We start from the raw sequence: 11,382 nt of genomic DNA on the forward strand, positions 1-11,382 counted from the left end.
GCCAGTCCTAGGGCTTGAACTCAGGGCCTGGGCACTGTCTTGAGATTCTTTTGTTCAAGGCCAGCACGCTAACACATGAGCCACAGCACCACTTCCTGTTTTCTGGTGGTTTATTAGAGATAAGAGTCTCACAGTCTTTACTGCCCGGAATGGCCTTGAACCACGATCCTCAGATCTCAGCCTCCTGAGTAGCTGGGATTACAGGCGTGAGCCACATGATCCATGTCCCCAGTCCTACCACATTGTCCCTTCTACATTGCCTATGTCAATATTGACCCTATCCCTACCCCTGGCCCTTCGGCCCTCAGCCCTCTCCACGGTCACTTCCCCCACCCACAGAAAGATGATGGTATCCCCACGTAGGAGGATCAAAGGTCCCAGTGGGTAGACACGGTGAGTTTCCCTGAGACCCAATCTCAACCACTCTGAACCATGCCAGTCCCTATTGGTATCACCTGTACCTCCTCCCTCCCTCCTCCCATCATGCCAACAACATAGACATCACCTACATAGAGACTTCAGCTTACTCTGGCATGGTGTTGTCATCATTTTCATAGCTGGATCCAAACCTCATTGCCACGCCCACCTGTTCCATTGGCTCTGTGGAGTTGGATGCACTGTCAAGAGGAAAGAAAATTTCACCCATGAGGTTCTGGGAAGGTGGCTCAGTGGTAGAGTGCTCGTCTAGCATGCATGAAGCCCTGGGTTCGATTCCTCAGCACCACATCAATAGAAAAAAGCCAGACATGGCGCTGTGGCTCAAATGGTAAGAGTGCTAGCCTTGAGCAAAAAGAGGCTTGAGGACAGTGCCCAGACCCTGAGTTCAAATCCCAGGACAGGACAAAAAAAAAAAAAGGAACAACATAGAACACACACAAAAGCCAAGTGCCAGTGGCTCATGGCCAGGAACATTAGCTACTCAGGAGGCTCTGAGATCCAAAGGATTATAAAAGGCAAAAAAAGGGGAAACAAAGAGTCTGTGAGATTTCATCTCCAAAATAACCAGCAAAAAACTGGGCTGGAGGCATGGTTTACCTGGTAGAACAAAAGGTAAGTAAGCAAGTGTAAGGCCCTGAGATCAAGCTCTGATTCTGGAGAAGGTAGGAAGAGAGGGAAGGAGGAAAGGACAGAAGAAGAGAAGGGAAGGGAAGGGAGGAAGGAAGGAAGGAAGGAGGAAGGGAGGAAGGAAGGGAGGAAGGAAAGAAAGAAGGAAGGAAGGAAGGAAGGAAGGAAGGGAGGGAAGAAGGGAGGGAAGCAGGTTGGCTAGCTGACATAGTAGAGCAACTACTGAGTTCAAACCCCAACACTATGCAAAAATTAAAAAAAAAATCATGGAGAATGGAGAATACAAAGATGGAGATGGGGGTACAAAGATCCTGGAGAGTCGGGCACCAGTGGCTCCCGCCTGGCATCCTAGCTACTCAGGAGGCTGAGATCTGAGGATCATGGTTCAAAGCCAGCCCTGGGGAAGGAAAAGTCTGTGAGACTCTAATGTCCACTAAACCACTCAGGAAACCAGAAGTGGCGCTGTGGTTCAAGTGGTAGAGCGCTGGCCTTGAGCTGAAGAGCTGAGGGACAGTGCCCAGGCCCAGAGTTCAAGCCCCATGACCGACAAAAACAAAACAAAAAACAAAGATCCTGTAGATAAACCTGGCAGCCTAGTTCATTCTCTTTTGGTGTGTGTGTTGGGGAACTATCAGCTAGTTATAGCAGCTGAAGAAGCACTTCTAGAAATTTCAGGAGGTAACCAAGAAGTCAAAGGAACAGGAATTAGACCCACAACCCAGCAGATGAAGAGCCTCTGATGGTCCCCAAAAAAGCTGTATCTCAAAGGAAGGAAGACACTGACTCAACAGACTTCACTTTTTATCATCTTCAGCTCTGCAATTAGGCCAAGGTGACTTTGGTGTTCATATCCCAGGCAGAAGCCATATAAATCCTCTTGGGAAAGGCCTGAGCTTGGCTGAGAGTGTGGCTCAGTGGTAGAGTGCTCGTCTAGCATGCATGAAGCCCTGGGTTCGATTCCTCAGTACCACATACACAGAAAGAGTCAGAAGTGGCGCTGTGGCTCAAGTGGTAGAGCACTAGCCTTGAACCAAAGCAGCTCAGGGACAGTGCCCAGGCCCTGAGTTCAAGCCCCAGGCTTGGCAAAATAAAAATTAAAAAAGTACCTACCTGGCCTTCATCATACCACATAATTCCTCGTTCCCCTCGAACTTCTTCAATACATCAGAGCAGCAATACTGATGAGCGCAGGAACCACAGCAGAAATCAGGACAAGACTCCACGATTTGGTTGTCGCCACCAAACTTCAAACACATCTCACCATGGGCTAGAAGAAGAAAAACACACAGGATCAGGCTCCACCCATGCACCTGCACACTCACCACACGTTAATAAGGACAGCCTTGTCCTCAACGGTCCAGCATCCCTCCGTCCAGCTTTGCCCTCTCTAGACCACAGAGAGATGCCCTTAGAAGGAGGGGCGGCTCTTCCCCAGGGAGAATGACCTCGCTTCATGCCAGTCTGACTTGGCCACCCTCTGCCCTTGGAGCTCTCCCCATTGCGTTAACATCATATCCAAAGGCCAGGTGCTGGTAGCTCATCTCTGTCATCCCAGCTACTCAGGAGGCTGAGATCTGAGGATCGCAGTTCAAGGCCAGCTGAGGCGGGAAAGTCCGTGAGACTCTTACCTCCAATGACCCATCAGAAGACCAGAAGTGACATTGTGGCTGACTGTAAAGATTCAGGGACAGCAACCAGGCCCTGAGTTCAAACCTAGGGACCTCCTCCCACCCCGCAAGTTGGGTACCAATACATAGAAAGAGGCGTGAGCCATCCATCCAGCCCCATTGTGCCCTATTCTTGCATTTTCTCATCTCCAACCTGCACCTCCACATCTTTGTTTTTGGTACCAGTCCTGGGGCTTGAACTCAGGGCCTGGGCTCTGTCCCCTGAGCCTCTCTGTACTCAAGGCTAGCGTTCTACCACTTGAGCCACAGCGCCACTTCTGATTTTTTTCTGTGTATGTGGTACTGAGGAATCGAACCCGGGTCTTTGTGCATGCTAGGCAAGCACTCTACCACTGAGCCACCTTCCCAGCCATCCAGTTCATCTTCAAGGTTCATATTCCAAGCTACGTTCCTACATACATAGTTGAATACTCACACACCAAAAGTGCAAGGAGCCTGCACACCTGTCCAGTATTTTGTCCTTTCTCTTCACTCATCTGCGGGACCTAACTCTGGGGTCATGATCCTCACAAGATGGCCTTTTCCCATAGGCTGGATCCTGGCAGACTCACAGTAACCCTGGTGCCCAAGAGCTACAGAAAGCATTTGTTCAGGGCTGGGTGTGCAGCAGGAAGTGTTTAACAGGAAATATCTGTATTCTCCGTGGCATCCAATGACGCCCTGAAGCCATCATCAAAAATATGGAAGTGAACACACAGGCTTTTGGACAACCACAGGGTATTGTTTTGTGCTGGTCTGGGGACTTGAACTCAGAGCCTGGATGATGTTCTGTCCCTGAGTTTTTTTCCCACTCAGAGCTAGCACTGTACCCCAGGAGCCACACCTCCATTTCTGCCTTTTTGGTGGTGTATTCTGGAGTTAAACAAGAGTCTCACAGATTTCCTGCCCAGGCTGGCTTTGAATCGCGATCCTCCCACCTCAGCCTCCTGAGTAGCTAAGATGGCAGGTGTGAGCCACCAGGCACCCAGCTTACTGTGAGGTTTGCAAAACCTCCAGGCAATTCCTGATCCTGAAAAGCCCACAAGTCACAGGGGATCTAGAACAATCTCTTGAGGTGTGTCAGCCTCAAAGCCCACTTGGCATAGGGGTGAGGAGGTCCAGCCTGCAAACGAATCACCAAGTCAGAAGATGCAAGCCCACTGAATGACTTCTGGGAGAAAAAATCAGTGGAGGAGCAAAAGGGGCGGGGCCTGGGCCTGATCAAGGAGCAGGATAATGGATTTGAGCTCAGTCAAGCTGAAGGCAATTCTTCTCCAGGCCCAGCTGCTGGGGGTTCAAGGTAAACACCCCCACCTGGGCCTACAGCCCCAGGTCTGGATGGACGGACAAAAACTCTTGTATTGGGGGAATCTGCACGACTTCCCCAATATACAAGCACTCTTTTCACCATCAAGGGGACCCTCCCATTCCAGGGCTCACTCCAGGGGTGATTCTAAGGGGGGGGGGCAAAGGGGAGGCTTAAATTCCCCTTCCATTCCCCCAAACTCAGGTCCTTCAGGTCTCTGCCAACTACCCTGTCTGTCCCCCACCCCTACTCCTAGGAAACACAGCCAGAGGCTTCCAGGAAGTGACTCATCCAAAAGGCTGAGGCAAAGGGGCTTCTTCCAATGTCTACCCCTAAAAGCCCCCCCCCCCAGTCCCAGCCAGTCCTCCCCCCACCTTCCCATCAGTGAGTCAGCCAGTCAACAGGGACGTCCACTCCCAACCCCGGGGCCAGACTCAGTGTGTGTGTGGGGGGGGGGGTTGTGGAGGCTGCTAGGCAGGGGCTGGAGCAACAGCCAAAGGAGGACTGGCCCTCGAGGCTGAGAGGTGTCCTGGCCTCGGTGCTGGCCCCAGGCTGTGAGTTCTAGTCCTCACCCCCCACCCCACGCCGGAGGAGCAGGGAGGGGAATGAGGGAGAGGGGGAGGGAGAGGGAGAGAGACAGACAGACAGACAGACAGAGAGAGAGAGAGAGAGAGAGAGAGAGATCGGCCTGAGGAGTTGGAAAATAGCCTTGTTGTGGAGTTCACTGTGAGCGGGGGGGGGGGGGGCTGCACTGTTAGAAGGGCCTGGGGTACCTAGCTCACTCTCAAGACCCCCCCCCAACCCTGGATCAGGATACCTCTCCCCCCCCCCCCCCCCGCCCCCCCCCCCAGGCTCACCACCCAGGGACAGCAGCAGCAGCCACAGCCACCAGATCCCAGGGACCAGGGTCGGCCCAGCCATAGCTTGACAGACGGACAGGCCAGACAGACAGACAGCCGGAAGCAAGGAGCAGGAGGGAAGCAGCAGTCTCTCGGAGACCCGAGCTGCTGGCTGCTGGCTGGGCCTCGCCCCGCCCTCTGGTCTGTTCCCGGAACCCCCGCCCGCCCCGGGAGGAGAGGGGAGGGAGGGGAGGGGAGGGAGGGGAGGGGAGGGAGGGGAAGGAAAGTGGCTGCCCTTCCCAGTCTCAAGCCTCACCCCATCCACCACCAAACTTGGGGTGTGATTCTCAGGGAACACTTAGAAACCTCCTGCAGCTCCCCAAAGTGAGCTCACTGGATTCTTTGTTGGTGGTGGTTGGTGGTCTAGGTACTGTCCCCCCAATCCCTCAGATGATACCTCATCTCTCTGGTGATCTAGGACCCCACTCCACCCCACACTGCTGGTTCTTGGGGTGCTATCTCCTGGCATAGGGCAGGTAAGAGGCTTCTACCCCCTGGAATTGGGGTGGGGGGGGCAGAGTTTCCTGCCAGGAAATGGAGGTGCAGCTTTCTTTCTTTGCCAGTCCTGGGGCTTGAACTCTGGGCCTGAGTGCTGTCCCTGAGCTCTTCAGCTCAAGGCGAGTGCTCTACCACTTGAGCCAAGGCGCCACTTCCAACTTTTTCTGTGTATGTGGTGCTGAGGAATCAAACCCAGGGCCTCATGCATGCGAGGCGAACGCTCTACCACTGAGCCACCTTCCCAGCCCATGCAACGTTCTTTTAATGCCCCAGATCTCTCACCAGCCCCTGCCATTACACCTGGAAAAACCAGTATATCATTCTCAAGCTACCATGGGGTGTGGGAAACTGAGCCAGTGTCTACCCCCCTAGTGTCATATGTCCCCAAATTTCTCATCGGGGGAGTGAGGAGGGTTTGCTGTGGACATAGAAAGCTGAGGGCCAAAGATTCCCCTGGCTGGGCTGGGAAGGTGGCTCAGTGGTAGAGCGCTTGCCTTGCATGCCTGAGGCCCTGGGTTCGATTCCTCAGCACCACATAAGCAAAAAGAAAAAAGCCGGAAGTGGTGCTGTGGCTCAAGTGGTAGAGCGCTAGCCTTGAGCTGAAGAGCTGAGGGATAGCGCCCAGGCCCAGAGTTCAGGCCCCACGACCGGATCCAAAAAAAAAAAAAAAGATTCCCCTGGTTCACGCCTGTCATCCTGTAGCAACTCAGAAGGCTGAGATCTGAGGATCGCGGTTCAATACCAGCCTGGGGAAAGTAGCGCTCTGGAGTGCTCTCCTTGAGCTGAAGAGCTCAGGGACAGCATATGGGCCATGTTCAAGCCCCATGACCGAAGTTGGGGGTCAAGAAAATCCAAAGCCAGCCTGGACAGGAAAGTCTTAGAGACTGATCTCCATGAACCACTGGCAGTGGCACTGTGGATCAAACAGGTGGAATGCTAACCCTGAGTGGAAAAGCTCAGGGACAGGGCCTGAGTTCAAGTCCCAGGACCAGCGCACACAAGAATACACATACATCAAAAAGTTGGAAGTGGAGGTGTGGCTCAAGTGGTAGAGCACTAGCCTTGAACAAAAAGAATCTCAGGGACAGTGCCCAGGCCCTGAGTTCAAGCCCCCATATAGGTACAAAATTTATTTTTAAAAAAAGGAAAATTGGGGGCTGGAAATGTAGCTTCGTGGTAGAGTGCTTACATGAAGCCCTGGGTTTGATTTCTCAGAACACAGAAAGACCCAGAAGTGGTGCTTTTGCCTTGAGCAAAAGCAGCTCAGGGACAGTGCCCAGGCCCTGAGTTCAAGCCCCAGGACTGGCAAAAAAAGAAAGAAAAAGAAAAAATTGGAAGCCAGTTGCTGGTGGCTACCACCTGTCATCCTATCTACTCAGAGGGCTGAAATCTGGGATCGTAGTTCAAAGTCAGCCCTGGGTAGAAAAGTTTGTGATTCTCTTATCTCCAATTAAATTACCCAAGGCCTCCAAGTCCTTACATGGAAAAATGTTAGATAGGAGAGAAACAAGCTGTGACCACAGACACAGGAGGTCTCAGAGAAAACATTGTAATTAAAACTTCCCAACCCAGGAGGCTAGACTTGGGGAGGGACAGAGATTTCTTACTGTCTCAGTAAGTGTCTAAACCTCAAGGCTAATGCTGTTATTCTCAGCCTACAGACAACCCACTTTTGGTCTATTAAAAAGCACACACACACACACACACACACATTTTGGTTGAGGGGCTTGAACTCAACCTAGATGCTGTACCTGAGCCTTTGTGCTGAAAGCTAGTGTTCTACTACTCAAAGAGGACTTTTCTGCCCAGTCTGGCTTTGAACTGTGATCCTCAGATCTTAGCCTCCTGAATAGCTAGGACCTGGCTAAAAGGCGTATTTGTAGCAAGTACTTAACATTGTTTTCATACTGAAAATCACCTACTGTGTCCTTCGACCCAGCAATTAACCACAGTAGAAAAGTTGGGCTTTTCTGCCACCAGCATTTTGGACTTATTTTTGCTCTAAACCACTCTTGTTTATTTAGCCAGTCCTAGGGCTTGAACTCAGGGCCTGGGCACTGTCCCTGAGCTGCTTTTGCTCAAGGCTAGCACTCTACCACTTGAGCCACAGTGCCACTTCTGGCTTTTTCTGTATATGCGAGAAATCAAACCCAGGGATTCATGCATGCTAGGCAAGCACTCTGCCATTAAACCACATCCCCAGCCCTTCTTTTCTTTTCTGTGCTAGTCTGGGGTTTGAACTTGGGGCCTGGATACCGTCCTTGAAGTTTTCTTTCTCTTCAAGGCTAGCATTCTACCCCTTGAGCCACATGTCCACTTTCAGCTTTTTGGTGGTTCGTTGGAGATAAGTCTCACAGACTTTCCTACCCAGGCTGGCTTTGAACTGTGAACTGCGATCCTCCAGATCTCAGCCCCCCTGAGTAACTAGGATGATAGGCCTGAGCCACCAGGACCTGGCTCTCTCTTCGAGCTTCTAGTAAGTCCCTTCCTCCTTTGACAGCCCGTTCTCTTAAGTGCTGGGGTTCAATGTTTCCAATATATCCCTTCACTCCAGAGCAAAAAGGATGTCTGGGGAGTGGGAGCTGGCTCCCAACACACACCCATAGAAGAAAAGGTCCCCCAAAATGGCAGAAAAAGGACTTCCTCACCTCTGGGGAGGCCTGGCTACAGAATACAAGCTTCAAACGATTGTTTTGAAAATAGTTATTTATTGCCAAGAATGCTAGACACAGTGCAGAGTGTGTGTATGTGTGTGTGTGTGTCTGAAAGCCAATAGCATCCATTCAAGGAGGGCAGGGCAATGAACCGAACCCAGTGATAACCTGGAGGCCATCACGCATGCGCAGGGGGTGAGGACACGCATGTTTTGCTCCTACAGAGGCCGGCGTCCAGTGATGGGTCTGCTTCTGCGCATGCCCTGACCACCTTAGCCTTCTCCCTGGCTTCAGGATGCATCTCAGTCCAGCAACTCCCTTTCCCCTGCCCCCAGCAGATAGACAAAAAACAAACACACAGAAGAAAAAGGCTTCGGTGACATGAGGTGTATGGTTCTCGATTGCACGGATCTGTTAGGGTGAATTCAGATGACCATGGTCACCCAATCTCTGCAGGACACAGGAGCAGAAGAGTTTGGGCTTCCGATGTCCTCTGAGGGCTGGAGTCTGACAGCCCCGACATCGGCCTGATTTTGTCTGCGTTTGGGTGCCGGTCTTGAACTCGGGGCCTGGATGCTGTCCCTGAGCTCTCGTTCAACTCAAGGCACGAGCGAGTGCTCTACCCCTTTGGAGCCATGAGTACTGCTTCTGGTTTTCTGCTGGTTCCTCGGAGGGAAACGTCTCATGGATTTCTTCTTCCCCCGGGGGCTGGCTTTGAACCACGATCCTCCAGATCTCAGCCCCCCCCCCCCCGAAGAAGCTCGGATGATAGGCGTGAGCCACCAGTGCCTAGCACTACGACAGGTATTACAGGATCACAAGGATCCAATCAAGGCAAATAAAAGTCTCTGCCAGCCAGTACATTTCCTGTGTAGACAGAGACAAGCAGTTTCGTCTTCCTCCTCCTCCTCCTCCAGCTGCTGGGTCTTCCATTGGTTTCTCAGTGAGAACAATTGGCCCACCAACTTCCCCATATTCTGGGCGAGGGAGAGTGGCAAACAGAACACCTGGCTTTTCTGGAATACCACAATCTGCCCCAAATAGCACATTGGTTCTCATGAGTGCCACAGAGGTCAGTGCCACAAGACCCAAGACCTGGCCCCTGGCTGCCACTTCTGTGTAACTGGCAGTTAGGAATGAGAAGAACACTCGTGAACACTAGGCCTTGTATTTGCTTAGGAGCCATTGAGAGGCCTGCCCTAGACTGCTAGGACTTCCCAGAGCAGGTGTGTGTGTGTGTGTGTGTGTGTGTGTTTGAGAGAGAGAGAAAGAGATGGTTCTGGGGCTTGAACTCATGCGCTGTCCCTGAGTTTCTCCACTCAAGGCTAACGCCTAACCCTTGAGCCACAGCTCTAATGTCTGGAGCTAAGTCTCACAGACTTTCTTACTCAGGAGGCTGGTTTTCAAAAGGCCATCCTCGGATCGCAGCCTCCTGCGGAGCTGGGATTCCAGGTGTGTGCTACCAGCACTGGACCCAGTGGGAACTTTTCATTTCACATTTCGGGCAACATGTTTCCTAGAAGCAGCCAGCCTGGGGTGAGAGACCGTGTCCCAGACTATGTCTGGCCCAGAGATTCATAGCAGCTAGTCGGTCAGCTACATCCCACCTTGTCACTTGGATGTCAACAAGGGTGCTGAGCTGGGGGTTCTGGGTGCTACTTAGCCACCATGCCCGGCTTCAGGAATGTGCCTGGAGGGTGACTGTACACTAGTACCGCAAGATCCAGTGGGACCGGAAATGTCCTTGTCTGCAGCAATCAGTGCCCGTCCCCGGGTCACAGTGGAGAAGGGGTTACTGGTGGGCGGGAACTGTCACAAGCGCTTCCTCTGGAGGCCTGGAGATGTCTACATTCTGTACAAGAAGAAGACACGGATCCTTCATCAGGAATCGAGCGGACGCACGGTCCTACTTTCTAAGGATCCCCGCCTCCCCGCCACCTTCTTCACAAGGACTTAGGACCCTGGTCTGCCCTAAGTAAGTCACCAGTTTCCTAATACACAGTGGGTACTCAGATAATCGGGCAATGGTGGCTGAGCACTGGTAGCTCATGCCTGTCATCCTAGCTACTCAGGAGGCTGAGATCTGAGGATCGTGGTTCAAAGTCAGCCCAGGCAGGAAGATCTGTAAGACTCTCCTAATTCACCACATACACACAGACACAGACGCACACAGCCCAGAAGTAGTGGTGCTGTTTTCAAAGTGGTAGAGTGTTGTTAGCCTTGAGCTCAAGGACAGTGCCCAGGCCCTGAGTTCAAGTCTGCAGGACTGACCCAAAACCAAATCTTAGGGAACAAGAGTAGTATTCTGGATAGACGGGAGTGGAGGGAAGACTCTGTCCGGTGCTGGACTTTCTAATAGCCTCGCCAACAAATATGGAAATAGCACTTTATTTATTTATATATTTTTCCCTCAGTCCTGGGGCTTGAACTCTGGGCCTGGGGCACCGTCCCTGAGCTTCTTTGGCTCAAGGCTAGCGCTCTACCACTTGAGCCACAGCACCACTTCCAGCTTTTTCTGTTTACGACAACAGAACCACTGAGGCAATCAACCTTGGGAGAAGACCCTAGCTAGGGCTCCTGAGGACTGGGGAGTCTGGATGTCCCCCCAAGTATGTGTCGGACCCCCCTCTCCCCACTAATGACATCATGGCTACCTGAGGCTTATCTCGGTGTGTGTTCACGGCTGCCACATTCAGGAAAATGGATTCCACTTTACAACCTGCCAAAGGAAAAAAAAAAAAAAAGGCAAAGTAGTCCCTGGCATTTGTGATGTGGAGTGCCAGTCTCTGTTTGGTTTTTTGTGTTTTTTGTCAGGGGTAGGGCTTGAACTCAGGGCCTGGCTCAAGGCAAGCGCTCTACCACTTTGAGCCACAGCGCCACTTCCGGTCTTCTGGTGGTTCACTGGAGATTAAAGTCTCATGGATTTTCCTGTCCAGGCTGGCTTTGAACAGTGATCCTCAGATCTCAGCCTTCCTGAGTAGCTAGGATGACAGGCGTGAGCCACCAGCGCCTGGCTCCCAAGAGACTCTTATCTCCAACTCACTAGCAAAAAAGTCAGAAATGGAGGTGTGGCACAAATGGTAGAGCACCAGCCTTGAGCAAAAGAGTGAAGAGACAGCTTCCAGGCCCTGAGTTCAAGTCCTACTACTGGTATCAAAAAAAAAAAATAGAAAAAAAAGTTAGGGCTGGGAAGGTGGCTCAGTGGTAGAGTGCTTGCCTAGCATGCATGAAGGCCTGGGTTCAATTCCTCAGCACCACATCCACAGAAAAAGCCAGAAGTGGAGCTGTGGCCC

The 11,382-nt window shown here is 52.0% G+C and overlaps 2 protein-coding genes across 2 annotated transcripts in view; both read right to left on the reverse strand.

The window, feature by feature from the left end:
• The window catches only part of Shisa5 (shisa family member 5), an 11,135-nt gene extending 6,073 nt beyond the window's left edge, over positions 1 to 5,062 (reverse strand). Inside the window, exons 1-3 of the mRNA XM_013030327.1 lie at positions 4,896 to 5,062; positions 2,176 to 2,332; positions 528 to 617 (exon numbers count right to left, since the gene is read on the reverse strand). Of these exons, the coding sequence (XP_012885781.1) occupies positions 528 to 617; positions 2,176 to 2,332; positions 4,896 to 4,959 (311 nt within the window). The 5' untranslated portion in view covers positions 4,960 to 5,062. The remainder of the gene's footprint in view (positions 1 to 527; positions 618 to 2,175; positions 2,333 to 4,895) is intronic.
• A 4,377-nt stretch (positions 5,063 to 9,439) lies between these two features.
• The window catches only part of Pfkfb4 (6-phosphofructo-2-kinase/fructose-2,6-biphosphatase 4), a 19,692-nt gene continuing 17,749 nt past the window's right edge, over positions 9,440 to 11,382 (reverse strand). The window contains exons 13-14 of the mRNA XM_013030208.1: positions 10,744 to 10,808; positions 9,440 to 9,941 (exon numbers count right to left, since the gene is read on the reverse strand). Coding sequence (XP_012885662.1) covers positions 9,882 to 9,941; positions 10,744 to 10,808 — 125 coding nt within the window. The 3' untranslated portion in view covers positions 9,440 to 9,881. The remainder of the gene's footprint in view (positions 9,942 to 10,743; positions 10,809 to 11,382) is intronic.

Source organism: Dipodomys ordii, unplaced genomic scaffold, assembly GCF_000151885.1.
Source record: "Dipodomys ordii isolate 6190 unplaced genomic scaffold, Dord_2.0 Scaffold128, whole genome shotgun sequence".
Lineage (NCBI taxonomy): Eukaryota > Metazoa > Chordata > Mammalia > Rodentia > Heteromyidae > Dipodomys > Dipodomys ordii.